Source organism: Betta splendens, chromosome 22, assembly GCF_900634795.4.
Source record: "Betta splendens chromosome 22, fBetSpl5.4, whole genome shotgun sequence".
Classification (NCBI taxonomy): domain Eukaryota; kingdom Metazoa; phylum Chordata; class Actinopteri; order Anabantiformes; family Osphronemidae; genus Betta; species Betta splendens.
The window spans coordinates 13,884,356-13,900,915 of record NC_040900.2 but is presented as its reverse complement, the minus strand read 5'-3'; the positions used below and the strand labels follow the sequence as shown (position 1 = coordinate 13,900,915).

General features: G+C 44.3%; 1 protein-coding gene and 3 long non-coding RNA genes across 8 annotated transcripts in view; 2 read left to right on the top strand and 2 right to left on the bottom strand.

Annotated features, from left to right (window-relative positions):
* The window catches only part of sobpa (sine oculis binding protein homolog (Drosophila) a), a 34,360-nt gene extending 18,413 nt beyond the window's left edge, over positions 1 to 15,947 (bottom strand). For 3 of the 4 annotated variants that reach the window (XM_029138235.3, XM_029138237.2, XM_029138236.2), the window contains exons 1-4: positions 15,495 to 15,947; positions 8,504 to 8,624; positions 7,233 to 7,442; positions 859 to 1,010 (exon numbers count right to left, since the gene is read on the bottom strand). In XM_029138235.3, coding sequence (XP_028994068.1) covers positions 859 to 1,010; positions 7,233 to 7,442; positions 8,504 to 8,624; positions 15,495 to 15,590 — 579 coding nt within the window. In that variant the 5' untranslated portion in view covers positions 15,591 to 15,947. The remainder of the gene's footprint in view (positions 1 to 858; positions 1,011 to 7,232; positions 7,443 to 8,503; positions 8,625 to 15,494) is intronic. The other variant, XM_029138238.2, reaches the window with a different exon arrangement.
* On the top strand, positions 641 to 1,587 carry LOC129603573 (uncharacterized). Its single transcript, XR_008693611.1, has 3 exons — positions 641 to 774; positions 878 to 1,033; positions 1,209 to 1,587. It is a non-coding gene; the product is annotated as an uncharacterized LOC129603573 (long non-coding RNA).
* Positions 1,654 to 3,988, top strand: LOC129603571 (uncharacterized). 2 transcript variants are annotated; one of them, XR_008693608.1, is made up of 2 exons: positions 1,654 to 2,383; positions 3,345 to 3,988. It is a non-coding gene; the product is annotated as an uncharacterized LOC129603571 (long non-coding RNA). The 2 variants fall into 2 exon arrangements; XR_008693609.1 differs by lacking the exon at positions 1,654 to 2,383 and adding an exon at positions 2,390 to 2,722.
* On the bottom strand, positions 4,008 to 7,226 carry LOC129603572 (uncharacterized). Its single transcript, XR_008693610.1, has 2 exons — positions 4,808 to 7,226; positions 4,008 to 4,376 (listed from the first exon to the last, which is right to left on the bottom strand). It is a non-coding gene; the product is annotated as an uncharacterized LOC129603572 (long non-coding RNA).
* Positions 15,948 to 16,560: the final 613 nt, after the last annotated feature.

Below are 16,560 nucleotides of genomic sequence, written 5' to 3'. Positions count from 1 at the left end.
TACACAAAGATGAATCGTGTCTCTTATGCACAACAATCAAACATTTTGTTAACAGCAATCAACTTAAGCCAGATTAATTTAAGCCTGAAGATTTATGGTCCAATGTTTTAAGGCTTCAGAAAAAAAATAAAAAGATAAAAAGTGTTATGAAGATGATGCAAGTTCCAGTATTTAAAATGACATTTGGATGTATTTAGGTGATAATTGTTGTAGCTACAAAGGTGACGCTATAAAAACATTAGTGTGAGTCAGAAGCAGACATCTTATATATCTTATGTCATATAGCTCATGCTCTTAACATTTTTGTCTGCATGGTAAAACTGGTGCATCCCCTCCTCCAAACAGTTCAGTAAAGAACTGGCAAAACAACGGCGAACAAAAGACTGTTGGGGTGTCAGAGTGGCACACACAAGATTAGTAAATTAGTAAGTATTAGTAAATTAGTAAGTAAGAAGTAAAGAATCTACACAAGTTCTAATGTTTGGTGCTGTTTCCCTCTTTAATCAAACTGTTTTATTGTGTTGAACATTTTTGCGTTACCGTTTGTTTGTGTCATGAAAAATGGGAAAATGGCTGCTGGAGTTTGGGATTTTAAATCTGTTTCTCCATCCTGTTCTGTTGCCACGACAACTCCAGCTCCTTCCTTAACACACGGACGTGAGGATGTTTTCATCTACCCTTTAAAGCACGTGTTCCTTCAAAATGTGGGGCCTTTTCAGCAAATATACACTGATTCATGCCCTTCTCAGCAGTGATTGAGCACCTGAACTGTCGGTGAGCAAACATCATGTGACGCCGTTCTCTTGGATTCACTGATGATCGCCTGTTCTACCGCTGACGATAAGGAAGAGCTTTTACCTTGTTTCTCTTGAAGTAGGCTCTGCGGCAGGCGGCGAAGCACTTCTCACTGCAGAAGCTCTTCAGCTCACTGCCCATGCTCAGCGAGTAGCGCTTGACGCCGACCTTCTGGCACCAGGCGCACATGATCTGCACGTTGGACGCATCTTCATCTGGACAGAAACCAGTTGAGAAGGTGAGTTGGGACCTGTAGTTTAGAAAAAGCTGATCCCGTTTTTAACTGTCTGTTTGTTGCAGTTCTAACAAATGCTGAAATAATGTTAACTTAACTTACATCATATTCCATTTTAAGTCCTATGAACATCAGCTAGCTTGCATAACCGTTGTATGTATAATGTCTCCAACACAAGGCCCAAAAGACATCAAGTCCACTGATTCAGAGCAGCTGCTGGGAGGTTAAATCCGCTCAAGACTCAAGCCGCAGAAACCACTGTAGGGTTTATAATGAAACCCTGCCATGGGTGAATGCAGTAGAACCGGATGAGCCCGGGACATGGGAAGACGCCTATTTGTGGCTGTGATCCGTGGGTATTAGAGACCCTGAAGTGGACGCAAAGAGAGACACAGGAGAAAACTTCTAATTCTAAGCTTTTTACTACCGCTGTGTGCCATCACTTCTCCCAAACCTACACAACTCTGATGTGAGCGGACGCAACCCATCCAGCTGCTCCACCCAAACAGTAAAACATGAGAAACTACAGTTTGATTTAGTCTTTTTTGGCTCTGCGTTTATTTGAATCTTAAATTATTCATGATAACGGCACTTTGGGGACAGAGAGCAGGAGGAAAAAGAATAAAATTAAAAAACATGAGGGAGTGCAAAAAGCATATGCCAATTTCCTGGGAGCCCACAAGGACACAATGACAAACAAATATTCACTTTAAGGACAGGACAAGATGTAGAATGAAGTCATGGTGAGACGGAAACATTAAGTCAGGAAAAATCTTACATCTTAAAGGGCCCATATCATGCAAAATCCACTTTTTAGACATTTTGGAGCGTCCCTATGACTCTATGGGTCACATATACACACACTGAGCACGGTAGAAATGCATTTCCTGCTTTTTTCACATTTTGAAAACGTAAATTTTCTCATCCAATGAAAACAGCCACGACCTACTCCGAGGCCGTTCCCCAGGTTTCGTCATACTGGTTGAAAGTTCTCCTTGCAAATCCTGAACCACCACCCCCACAATGATCCCGAACCAAAACTGGACTTCCGCCATTTCCCCCCTCTCACTCACCGTGAACAGACCAGCACGGCAGCGCCCAAGTCCTCCCATAGAAATAGTTCGGTTCTTGGGTGTTCTAACCAACACCAAAGTCTATTCACTTTAACAAGGGATCAACAAGTGAGGACTTTGTGGGTGACTTTTATTTTTAACGGACCGGTGCCAGAAACACTGCCTCAGCATTTATACGTATGTGCATTTCAAACGAGGGTGCGTACAATGCTGGATTTGTTTAACGGCTCCTGTTGGAAAAAAAGGATCTATTCCTAAAGTCCGTCATCCACTCACTGAAGTAAGTACATGCTTGATATTTATAATGTTTTAAAATGTTAGTTTGTCCGTTTAAAATGTAGTAACCTATGTGTGAGTCAAGTTACTAGCTAGCTATGCTAACGGCTACAGTCAGTCGACCGAGCCTTTGTCCCCTTCAAATGTGCTCATGTGGGCTCCTGCAGCCACACACCTGTGTGGAGAAAAGCTAATGACTAACGGCATCGAGCGGCTACAGGCAGGGAGCGGTGGGTCTAGCGTCTGTCCTTTTTCTGTAATCACATACACCTGCGGGGAACAGCTGATCTTTATCGCCCTTCCAGCGGCGACAGACAGGAAGCGGTGGATCTAGCTCGCTGTAGTAAGTTTGTGCTTGATACTTGTGATATCTAAATATGTTAGTTGGGTCTGTTTAAAATGCAGTAACCCACATGTGAGACAAGCTAATCGCTAGCGTCGCTAACGGCTACAGTGAGTCAACTGAGCCTTTGTCCCTTTCAAATGTGCTACTCTGAGTTGGTGCAACCACACACCTGTGTGGGGAACAGCTAATAGCGATGGGCCTTCGATCGGCGACAGGCAGGAAGCGGTGGATCGAGCTTTTGTCCTGTTGACGTGCTGCCGCTCCTGTTTGTGTTGCGTTAGCCGTTAGCATGCCTTTAGGCCTTTGCACTTTAGAGCTACAGCTGGTCATCGCTACAAAAAGAACCTGCAGATGAACGCGGTTGTGTTTGTTATTACCCCGTCCTGTATCACAGCCTAAATCAACTTGTGATTTGGGGTTATGTCATTGTTCTATCAAATTCTAACATGATTAGTTGGAATGATTACTGTGTTGTGTTTCAAGCTTAGTTGCTAATTAGTCACATCTCTACAATACCTGCTGCTTATCTGGTCAGTTACCGATAGCTTGTACCATAGCCATTATATTTGTAGGACCAATACAATTTACAGTAAATGTAACAGTCTTTTCTATACTGTAGGAGGGCAAATCCCAGTTGCCCACATGCAAGGAGGCTGTCAAACAGAGAAATCACTGCAGACTGTTGGTACACAGACATCTGCTGCCCAGCTCAGGAGTAAAGGTATGTAAGTTTGTATGTACCAACAGTAAGATAGGTAATAGAAGATTTTAATTGGTATATACTGTTTAGATTTTATATTTGAATTGTAACAACTGTTTATCTGTTGTTTTAGCACAGACAGGCCTGTCCTCTTGTTTGGTTTAATTTTTTGTCTGGTATTGTGTGTTCTTACATTAGAGAAGGTTTTGACCTACATAATAATTAACATTTCACTAATCTACAATTCTGATTGCACTACCTTTTGTTTTGATGAGGTGATGGTGAGGACAGCCACAGCTTCCATCTGGTAGAGGACTGCTTCCGCTCAGTCTTCCAAATAGTGATGAGAACAAGGATCACCACATCTCCCTGTTTACCCTACTTTCATGCATTTCGTCTGCAAGGCCCTGCAAAAGCTTCTCCTTCGTCCTCAAACCCCCAGACTTCTTAATTAACTCAGTAACCTATACATTGCACATTGGAGTGTGAAGGTAACAGTTTGTTCTAGCTTTGGCGTAGTGGTGTATTTTTTTGGTTTACAATAAAGTTGGCTTTAACTATTATGTATTTCACTGAACTCTGTTTCTGAAGGGAAAACACTTTTATTTAGGAAATCATAGTATTGAAATTACATGTTTTTCTCTTTCTAATATGGTAAGCTATAAAGTTGAAGCGGCCATAAATAAAACGCATATAAATTATATATAAATAAAGTTAAAAAAATTCTTAATGAGTGTTGCACTCACAAAAAACACATTTTTACTCAAACGGTAAAGGAGTTATTCTACAGGTGGTCTACATCAATCATACTATGAGTGTTTTAGTGTTTTATCCATCAGGAAACTGCCTTCATCTACAACCCAAGCATGAAGAGATGGCAACTCAGATTCTTCACCCCAGGAATCCTCAGCACCAGCTCACTAGCCTCTGTAGACTAGATACCTGTAACAACTTTAGATACAGAGACATATTACTGTCAAATTTATCATGAATGACAAAAAACATAATTAAAAGCAGTAAAAATACGTTAGGTCAATATATAATTTGAACCAATGCTTTTTGTTCCCAGGTAGGTCATGCAGTGATTGCTCTAAATATTAATGCACATTTTTTAAATAAAATTGTCAGAGCAGCAGCACAAGTAAGACAAAAACAGTGAAATGTGTAAATGTAAAATGTATTTATATTATTTCAGCTATGCTCTCAAACTTATTTATTTGTATAATGTGAGCTAAAGTAGTGTTTTCTATTAGTGAGAGTTTTCCAGGTAAGTCGTGTTGTGAATATTGAAGCTGCACACGCCATTTAGCATTCGCATTAGCAACCGCTAGTCGCTTTGCAAATTACATAAATCAATTAAATTGAAGTAAATGCGACATTACCAATGAGACACATCTTGCATCAGCCGAAATGTGGTGACTTCAACAGCCTCCTCTTCAGCTTCAGGGTCAGATTCGGGATCGTAGACGTATGGTTCTACTACGCTATGAACCAGCTGACTAATGTCGTGCAGTTCTGTAGTGGGTCGTCTTCTTCTGTGGTGGATTGCATTCTCAATGTCGCACTACTGCCACCTATTGTATCCTAACCGTGCGGTGGCTCGTATCCATGGAGCCAATTTAAAAAAAAAAAAACAACAACAAAAAAGGTATGCGCTTCCGCACAGAGGTGTGGTGAGCAGCTTCGCTTGCGACACGCCCAGAAAACACAGCGTTTGCTGATGGGGAGTGAGAACCACATATTGACAGGGGCAGTGTGGACGATCTAAAGGGTTTTATGGGATGAAAATTTACAGAGACCTTACTGAGACATTAAAGTCAAATATTTTTTAGAATGAAAAGCATGATATGACTCCTTTAAAAAAAGGTTACACTCCTTTTGTAAATACACCTGATAAATTATAGAAAAATAGTCTGAGGGCGAAATTTTGTTTTTCAAAAAATAAAAGACATAGAACATGACACGAATGATAAAGTGATAGACAATTGTCATGTGATATGTGATGTTAGCGAAGAGCTCTTAATGTTTGCGTTTGTAGAAATGACAGGTACCGCTCACTGGACTAGAAATCCAGAATCAAGATTTCATCTTTAGACTTTTGTGTTGTTTTTTATCGATTGTGTTTCTGTTTTTGTGACTTTCTAACTTCCAGCTCATATGCAGATTTCTCCTAGATATTGATGTTTTGGGTGAATTTCTTGACCTGTGTGGGTGAGAGCTTCTTGCTCAGTCTGTGAGGAAGCATTGTTAGAAATAGTCATGGATTTAAAGGTCAAGACAATTACACCCAGAGCTCTTATTCCTCTTCAGACTCATAGAAAAGCCCGACTGACTGAAACCCATGCCACCATGCGTTTCCAGGCTCCTTGTTTCAACCTTTGATTTAGCGGTTAAGCCTCAGTGCTGCTGCTAATGTGTGTAACACATTATTTAACACAGGCCCACTGACGGCGAGTTGCCTTTTCTGTGGTAAACTGTAACAGCCTTGAGCGCAGTCACCGCTGCAATGAGAGAGAGATCCTCCGAGATTCCCCCCCAGTATCTCCCAATTATCACATGATGACTGCACGGGTGTGGGGGCGAAGCGGCCCAGGCCCATTAGACTTTGGCTCCCGCTCACCTCCTTATCGCGCGCCGGCCGCACTTTTCACCTCTCTGTGAGTTTAATGGATCTACAGCGCTATCAGATTTTAAGTGAAGACTAACTCACAATTAAGAGAATAACTCCCCAGGCTCCGAAGGCGGCACAGTGGATCTAAGATGCATATTTTATGATTTTCCATCCCCTGCTCATTCTTATAGTCTCTGCACCGTCTTGTGTGTCTGGATCGCAACCATTTGCAGTAATAACACAAAATAGCTTCCTTCTAAGCTGGACGAAGGACAACATAAATATATTGGTAGTTGTTGCTTCCCACCATCCAGCCAACTTATGACAAGCTCTTCTGAAAACACTCACATGTGCACAAGCGTAATTATGCAGGCTCCATGTAAATGCCACCATCACCCGCCATACCTGCACCTCAGAAGGTCTTTTTGTCAGACTTTGCAGGGCACATGAATAATTCACCGTGTGTGTGTGTGTGTGTGTGTGTGTGTGTGTGTGTGTGTGTGTGTGTGTGTGTGTGTGTGCGTGTGCGTGTGCGTGTGCATGCATATGTGTGTGTGTGTGTGCGTGCATGCGTGTGTGTGTGTGTGTGTGTGTGTGTGTGTGTGTGCGTGTGTGTGAGGGGGGTTAAAGAGGCTGTCGGCCGTGTGGTGGGTTGGTGCTGGGCTTTAAGTCGGACCCCACCATCTGTCTCCCCACCCAGTCAGGGCCAGCGGGGACTCCTCTTGGGCGATGCCAACGTGGCCTGCTCCCTCTGCCGGGGCGTAGCAGCCTCCTGTGCTACGGCGCACACCGGGGATAATGAAGCCTCTGTCTGGCTGAGGAACACGGCCGTTTCCTCAGAGGGTCCGTGGGGTAACATTGACACTCAGGCAGGTGGAGGAAACGGCGTACAGCAGGTAGCTAGCTCATTAGGAGCCGGTGCTTCCAGTTGGAAAAATAAACATTTTCCACATTTCACATGATTTTCTCACTAAGTGCATATGTATAACAAAGCAAATCGAATGTGTCTGTGGAACAAAGACAAGACAGTGTTTGCTGGGTTTCGTGTGAACATATCGATCACATTTTAGAAAAGCTACGACCCAAGATCACACAGCTCAGACTGCTTTGCTCATTTGAGCACTAAATTCCTTCCTTGCATTGAAACACCTTGCACTCCATCTCCTGCCTGTGTCTTTAGGAAGCGGTGCTCCTACCTGCAGGGGGCTTGATGAGCGGCGGCGGGATCATGGGGACAATAATGGGCAGGTTGCCGTGTTCCTTGGTGCTGGGCGTGGACGTGGAGGGGATGGTGGGGGGCTCGGCCACGCCGTTCCTGGGGGCTGGCAGGGACTGGGAGCTGTTGGCTCGGTCCGGAGAGCTTTCGCTGCTCTCGGTTGAAGCTGGCATTTTTGGCAACGAGTTTTCTAGACAGGAGAGCACAAAAGAGCGACGCTGAAGAACTGATGAGACGCCGCAGCGCTCATTGCGAATCCTGCCATAATTTAGGAGGCTGAGTATCCAGGGTTTGACTGAGTGAGTCATTTGTCACCAGGGTGGAGGCACCGGGGATGAAGCATGTCTGTTTTTAAGGGCGAGCTCGGACAAATGCATGTTTAAAGCACTAGTCGACTAAATGTTGAAATCAATCACGGATAATCACTGATTAAATGTCTACACGGAGAATCAAAAGTTTTATATTAATATCCAAAGTTTGTATTTCCCCACAAAACATTTGTGATCTCTGCACAACTTTAACATTCACATCAGCATTAGTCACTATTCACAGAAATAACCCAGTGTTTAGAGCATCTCCAAAGAAGAGGAATGTGGGACTGGTCAGGTGGATAGAGACAGGCGACAGGTGATGCTGATGTTGCTGGGTTACTTAAGCAGAACGGTGCACGTGAAGGTGTTTGGCCTCCGTGACACGCTCTAAGCCCTGCTTTGCCTCCAGCTGCTGCTTCCTGCCTGTTGCCCCAGTCAGAAAAGTTGCTCTTTTGGCTTCAAGTCTAACTTGGCCAGCGAAGACTCCTGCTGCATTCATCAGCGTTTAGGGCGTTCCATACACTCTTATCATCGTGTTTGATAGTTGTGGTTGCTTTGCTTTTTTGGCATCATTTTCTCTCACTTCGATCTACAGCGAATGAATCCCTCTTCCATTAGTCTTGCCTTTTAGTTCTGGACCTTCACCAGTCATTTGTGACTTGTATTAAAGCCTCTGTATTCATTCATTCATTTATTCATTCAAACTATTTGACTCAAATCTGAAAGCCTTGACTTTATGCGAAAGCAACTTTTCTCTGTTGCTTATATCATCATTAAATATATATTTATAATATGTAAAAACATTTCCATGCCAGTGCATCACAGTTTTACAACAGCCTTTGACCTCCTCTGTCTGAGAAAAGCAAGGACACTATATAGTTATACAGATTCATTCTGTGACTGATTGGACTGTATGATCGGTACAGTATGAGCTTCATACCTTTAAGAACAGAGATGTGCTGCGGCATCTCCCCTATGTCCAGGTTGTCAGAGTCCCTCAGCTCCACCTTGTCGTAGCCGTACCAGCCCAGCAGCTCGTTCATGGTGTTCTCTGCAAAACTCTGCCACACAAAAAGACGACCACTAAGATGGAAATACAAAAAATTTACAGCAAAATATTAGGCATCATCACATTTCATTAGAATCACTTTTTATAAACAGGTACTTTGCTGCAGTTGTTGCCTCTTATATTGATCGGCTCCAGAGATCAGCTAATACTTAAATTTATATAGTATATATAGTATAAAGTATAAACAAGATATATAAATATAAATTCAAATATAGGTTTTCCTCTATTGGTGCTTTTGTATGTGCAAAGTTTGCTCCTTCTCCTTGATTCAAATTCAAAATGTACCTTCAGTTGAATTTTCATAAATCTCTGCATGGTTTTATAAACATTTCCATTTATCCAATATTTAGCAGCACGGTGTGAGCGCCGAGCGAGTGATTACCAAAGATAGTTTGACGCCTTGTGAAATATTTACCTTTTCGCTAGAAGGTAGATGAGAAGATCAAAAGCTATTTTCCTTCTCTTATATATCTGAACCTGGAGGTAGGACATAGGCTGCACACACACTACACAGCTGCTCTGGCTTTGTTTAAATGTAAAATGCAGCTCAGAAAGCTGGCTAATGATGCCCTGTGTCCAGTCTCTGAGCTAATCACCTGCTACATCGTACTTTGGCGTTAAGATACAAGACCAATCACAACAAAAGTTATCTCCAAGCACTTTACAAAGTTTACAAAGCTTACACAACTGAAACCCAACACATCCCACATAAAGCCAGCTTTTCATTATTTGTTGGCTTGGAATTTGCTTCGAGCAAGACAACAGCACAGCCACAGATATTTAGCGCTCATACGCAGAAAAGCACTAAATCCTGTGCAGGTGAAACATGAAGTATTTCCTCCATTAAGGTCTTTGACGACGGCTGCATAGCCAACACTGTTCTTTAAACCACACAATCCATTATCACTGTGCACTGCTCAGCTGGCAGCTTCCCAAACTACAGTTTTCATTTAAAAAAATGAAAAAATGAATCAGCTGTAATAATTTAGCTTGTGTAATAAAGTATTGGTCACAGGTCACTAATCACTGCATCAGCCTGTACAACACACTGGTTCTTGGTGACTTTTTCTTTCTTTAGAAGTCAGACATTTTGATATTTTAGTATTTTTCTCATAACAATAAACACTCAGAGACTAAATCAGAACTGTTTAACTTCAGGTGATCAGCGCACAACACCTACTCAACGTAACCACGAAGATAACTCACCTTGTGCAAATCAAACTGACAGGACACAAATCTGTTCATTATTTTATAGCCGTTCCCAGTTTATGCTGTACTTCATCTCATCAGTCACTACAGCAAGCACCTCCAAACAGCTCCTGTCAGCGAGGGAGGGACCTGATTTCAATAATAAACAGCAAAAAATGTGCAGGAATATTTGCATACGCTTTCATGATGTGCATTTGTGTCTTCAAACCATTTACAGATGTATGGCCAGAGATTCTTTATTAGAGCAAAGGGAGCACTAGCAAACATGTAGAATGACTTCTGGCCAAGTCCTTTAAAAAGAAAGACGTATTTCACATCTGAAGGTTTTTGTAACCTTATGCAGTGTTTTGATGATGGATGATGATGTCATTTACTTCTCAATGACTTTATATACTGCTTCTTTACATACAGTATTTTGCATTATTACTCTGAATTTGGAAAGCAACTCATACAAGTTATCAAATGTATATGGTAGAGTCAAAGTATGACATTTGACAACAAAATGTCAAAGTAGTGCAGAATGAAAATACTCCTGTTAGAAATGCTAATACTAATATTTTTAAATTTTTTTATTTATCCTTTTTATTTTCCACCATATTTCAGCTTCGTGGGGTCACGGCCCATCACAAGGACATAGACTCACATTCACACCGACAGTCAATTAGGAGTCACCAGTTAACCAGACGCTTCACTATCAAATGGTTTTTCTGAGTGGACCCTCAGCTGGGAGCTGGCCTGCGTCTCGCGGCTGCAGACAGCTGGTTAGTCCACTGACTCAATTACTTGAATCAAATTCACTTAACAACACGGCACAGACACGGGGCAGAGTTTAGAGATAGCGTATTATAGCACAACACAGGCGCAGACACACACGGGTGCAGCTTGTCGGTGAAGCATCTCTCGGACTCAGAGACACTGAGACAAAGCACAGAAGCCACAGATTCTCCACTTCTATGGAGGAAGTGGGCTTTGTATTAAAACGAATGTGCCACAGTTAGAAGAGTGACAGTCTGAATACTGGGAGGGCATTATTAATGAGGAATGACGGGAGGTATTGATCTGTCTGTTAGGAAATACCACTGAGGTGGGGTGATCACTGGGAGGACGTGGCACAAAGGTGCGGCACCGCTGGAGCCCATGACAGGCGCAGTCAAAGCATGTCCAGTAAAATCACCAGGAACGTCTCTGCAAACACAGGCGACAACGAAGACCTGGGAACGTCCATTCCCTCCAACTAAAACCACATCCACAACAAGCAAAGTCTGATCCCCACGATTTGAAGCAGATGTTGATGAGTTCAGCTGCGCTGCTCATCCTGGATGAGTGACAGCGCTCGTTCCTCATGAACGTAGGGGTCTGACAGCTTTACACATAATCACGTTGTCATTTGTGATTGTTTTCAAAGGTCTCAATTTAAACAGAGTGGACAAGAATGAAAAACTTTGAATAGTTTGATCAAATCCTTGTTTACATTTGAACTAAGGAGAATTTTCTTGTTTTTCTTTACTGCTTCATGGACAACAACCAACCAAACAGTGATGGTGCCCCGGCACCAACTGGCACGTCCACGTCCAACTGCAGCAATTAGCCGAACTGCAAGGATGAAACCATGAGAAGTAAAAGGTAGAAAATCCTTCTTTAAACAAATGTGTTGAGGCGTAACGGAGCCTGAGCGCCGTCCTGAGTGAAACGGAGGAAGCTGTAAAACATCCACAAACACTACACCTCTGTGTGTCTCCCGTTCCTCCTACCATCCTGTCCTCTGTGTCACCCTGCTACTCTGACAAAGTGGGAGGCTTCTTAAAGGCTGGAATCTAATCCTGGCTGGCGTCTCATCAAAGCAGCGGCACCGGCTTTGGCGGTGACTGGGCCGGGGAGGAGGACGCGATGGGGGTCGCGGCAGCAGGTACGTCTGTGTGTTACACCCAACACACGGCCTGTTGGTCTGCGCTGATGCTGATGAGCTCCACTCCTCAGAGGTCACCAGTAAAACCAGTTCAACTGATCAAACATCAACGAACTTCCTAATACACATGACAGTACCAAAGCAATTATACAATATAATAATATAACTGTGAAATACTTCATTGTCCCCAGAGGATGAATCCGATGACTTTTATTCTATTTAATACATTCAGTAGTTTATTATGGAAGAAGCTTTCCTCTTTTTGTCATTATGAGCTTTTCTCTGATCCTGCTCTTAGACTAGCATGTAAAACAAAGAAATTCACTGCGAACAGGTATTTTGCCAGGAGAATTTTATTTTCTGTGGTCTCTCCTCTGATGTCAAAAAAAAACTCAGGAAACAGAAAAATCACCACACGGTACGATAGAGTCAGTGTTTCAGGCTTTAGGATCCACATATGAACACATGGAAGCATAAATAGCTATTTTTAAATTATCCTCCTGACATTGGTTCTAGCCTGTGAGTTGAATTCAATGCATTTTCAATAAACCAAAATGTCCAGCTTTCTCAAGCTATTCTGGAAATTCCTCAGGACACACAACTTGTACATTGTGTTAATGAGTGTCATCGCATGTAGCTGCGTAGCTGCCGAGCTCCCGACGCAGACGCCGCGGCGGGTTGCTCCTCGCCACCAGCAGCAGGCAGGAGCAGGCCGCCTGGAAAGCTGAGTGGCCCTTCATTCAAAGCGCTCCAATTCATCAAGAGTGTAATGAATCCTCATTATAGTCGCTTGACAGCGTGTCAAGAGAGGTTCCGGGACCACGTCAAGGTCACTGTCACACAATATGCTGAAAAAAGCTTTCTAATATTTCTAATCACCCCGTGTGCTTATTGGACTGTCCTGATTCAGCTCGGTCTAAACTGGAACATATACATAGAGCAACTGAGGATTTCTGTGCCATGACGGGAAAACCTCATTTCTTCCTCTACCCAGACATCACCAGCGCGTCTTAATGACGACGATGGGAAGTGGATACGCTGCGGGCAGAAACCAGAGCAGGTCACAGTACACCGTGATAAAATTCCCGACTCCACACGCCAAGTTCCTCTCTGCCTCCTCCTCCTCCTCCTCCTTCCACCGGCTCCACTTTTCCACTCCTCTGCTCCCTCTCTCCTCCTCTGCCTCTCCCTCTCCTCTGCTTTCATTTCCCTCTACTTTCCTTGATATCTGATCCAGCGGAGACGCTCAGGTTACAGTTTTTACAGCCCGGCCGGCCCAGCGCTGTATACATTCCTTTCTCCCCTGTTCCTTAGCCCACTCTCTCCTGCTCCCTTCCATGCCCACCCCACCTTCCCCTTGATTACTCACTGGAGCTTATTTTACCATGACACACATTAAGCAGACAGAAGAAGGAAACACTGTCAGACTGTTTGGTTTTTCAGAGGAGTATGATCCCTCACAAGGGCACATTGTGTGTGTGGATGTGCGGGCGGGGTGGTGGTGGTGGTGGTGGTTTTGGGGGGAGGTTCCTCCAGCTTTAGGCTCAAAAACTAAGTATGACAGTATAAGTAGAATTTGACTGAAAATAAATCTAAGTTTTTTTTATAAAACCACCAGATTAGCCTTCCTCAATCCCATCATGCTCCATTAGTGTGTGTAAGTAGGACATGAACTTCAAGGCTGCGCAGCTACAATCCAACTTGTTTTGCCTCTGAAAGTGTTTTGACTCCACTCATTAACGTCCCGTGATCCTGATGCAGGAACTGGAGTTGTCGAGGGACCGTGTTGATTTTCCTATGCGCCGTCAATACAACACTTTATCCTCTCTAGGCTATTTGCTATGTTCTGTATTGACATGTGTCAAAATTCCCAGGCTAATGGAGTTTTAATTTAGTCGGGCGTGTCTTCAAATCTTGGGCCCACTGTTTGACTGATTGCCGTTGCAAATAAAAGCAATGACAAATGAAAATGCCTTGATTGTAGGGAGCTGTTTAACAGATATGTCGGGTCTCTGAAACAGATTCTGACTGATGACCACCATCCCTAATTCTAACATCAAAGAGCAAAACGAGCAGACTTGTCAATAAACCATCACATCTGACTGAGGACTGACATCATATAATTATTTCATCAACAAAATAAATCACCAGACGGCACAAAATTCTCCCTTCTATTAGAATAGTCAATGTCTAAATTAAACCTAGTCTTGGATTCAAATCGCACAAGCCTTGACTGTGTCTTTAAGGATGCTCATACATATTTGGAACATTCTTAATGCTCCACTGAGAACGCCTCTAGTGCTGTCCTGATAAGAGAGACCCTGGATCACACCCCCACCTCCTGCACCCCTAATTTCTGTCATCACAGCCAGGCAGCAGCATTAACTGTGCTCCTCTGCAAACTGAACTATCAGGAAATAGTTCCCATTTCAGAATCCGAAATGTACAGTAAAAAACAAGGACAACTTTGGGAATTCAATCTGAAATGGTGTGATTTATGCTCTCAACTGAACAAAAAAATATATTTAATGTGCCATATTTTCATACAATATTACCGCATTCCCTGTCCTCCTTGCTTTATTATAACTGATGCATTTTTGGTAGTTTAGCTTGCTATCAAACCAACTTACGTCAATAAAATCCATATTATTTATTCTTTCATGCGGCAACAGAGAAGCAGCAGTAACACATGAACGCGGCTGGGATTTTGGATACATAAACGCAAAAAGCCTTCATTCTAGAAAAGCAGCTCCATTCTCTGCCAGCCGAAAATTATTATTTCCACAATTACGCTCGGCGTGATCACCTGTCTGTGCCTCCATCACAGCTTACTGTACGGATCTCCAGCCAAATGTGTACAAACAATGAAGAGATGGGGACAAAGCGGATACACTGCCTCTCTCTCCCTCTTACACACACACACACACACACAGACAACCACAAACGCAAAGGAACACTTTCTTCCTCCACAATGAACCGCACGGGCTCAAATATCACAATGGGCACCGAGCGGGAGAAAAGGCAGCTGAACAACGTGCGGCAGGATGCTGGGCTCGAGTCGCACAGGCCGAGCGCAGCAGACAATGTGCTCTTGTCGGGTGCGTAAAGCTCCCACATCTGGCTGGATCGCACGACTCCGGACAGCTGGGGAACACGCACAAACACAGACACACACCTCCACGCTGAGGCAAACCCACACGGTCGACACGGAGCCGCAAACGCATCATGGCATATGTGAGTGTTCCCCCATTGATTTATACTAATTATGTACATCGGCTGCACTCCGTTGCGCCGTAGTGAAACAGTATTAATAGTAATAGTAGGGGCACTGTTGACGCCTTCACTGACGCACTGGATTTTCCATTAACTCTGGACACGCCGGCAAGGCGAAAAATAAGGGCTTCTACGGCGCACAAACAGCGAAATGACTGCGTGAAGCGCTGTATTACACTGAATCCTCCGCTGGTTCCAAACTTCCCAGTGGAGCAGCGGCGAACGGGCGCCGCATCCATTGTGCCCGGCGGCACACCGGCGGGATGCGCGGCTCTGATGCTGGCGCGGGTCTGGCAGAAAACGTGGCTTTAAAAGACCCCCCAAATCAAAGTTTGACCGTCGTGCAGCGGTCGCTCCTGGGTGCATCGGTCGCTGTGACAGAGAACGCCTGTTCGGCGTTTCAACACACGCACGCACGCTCCTCACAACCACTCCGCTTCCACGCGTAATCGCATGCAGCTGGCCCCCCGTTACCTTCATCTCTTCATTTATTTCCCTTTTCACCGGGTGCGCTGGCTTTCGGCTTCTTTTATTTTCCGGAGGTCTGCCCTCTTTTTCCATCTCTGCCATGTTTTCTCTGTGACACTTCTGTCAATATTTGCGGTGGGAGAGGGGGGAGGAGGGGGGCGAGAGAGGCAGCGGCAGCTGTTTACAGTCGCCAGACGGCGGGCGTCTCGCAGCTTCGCAGCGGCCCGTGTGACGCTGGTGATGCCGCCGCGGGCTCGCGGCGCCCGGCTAAGTCAGCCATCTTCTGCCCGTATCCTCCACGGTCCGTGCGCCAGTGGTGAGCCGCCTCTGTGAGTCAAAGGAGAGGTTGAGTGAGGGGAAAAAACGAGACAGGGGGAGGGGCGTCCGCTGAAACATTATATGACGCGTTGATGATCAGAGGTGGGCTATTTCTTCTCGCTTTCCCGTGGAGCGCAATCAGAGCGGTCGCATCCACTTAGCCCAGCGCTGCTCCCTCATGGTGACAGTCTGCAAGCGGCAAACAGGTGCCCGCACACGGGCGTCCTGCTTCACCAGCGTTGGTCGTGAGGAGATTTAGTGCCTGCTTTGGTCATCTGACACCACAACATGCCCGAGTAATGTCTAATGCAGAAACAGATTTAGCTGCTTTGAAACTGCAGCTTTGTTTAACCAGCAAAGTATAGCACCATAATATATAGTGATGTCTTCTTCACTGAGGAGCAGAGCAGCTTGGACCAAACCCACAGTGTTTTGTGTTCTATGATGCCTTGATTGGCAGTTTTTTTTTAATGATTGGTCAACGTTCACTAAAAGCCCTTAAATAAATTATTATTTTGCTGTGGGCTTGACTTTGGCTGTTTCAGCTGTGCCCTACTGTACATGCTGCAGTCTGACTGTTAGTGCAGTTACAATAAGTTGGCAGGTGGACAGCAGCTGAAGGGGCCAGCGATGGCGCTCAGGACACAGTGACACCCATTCGAAGCGGAAAATCTACAGGAACTAGAGCTGTGAAGCGTGGCGTGGGGTCAGGATGAGATCACTTATGATACACTGCTGCCTCGCCTTGTGACTG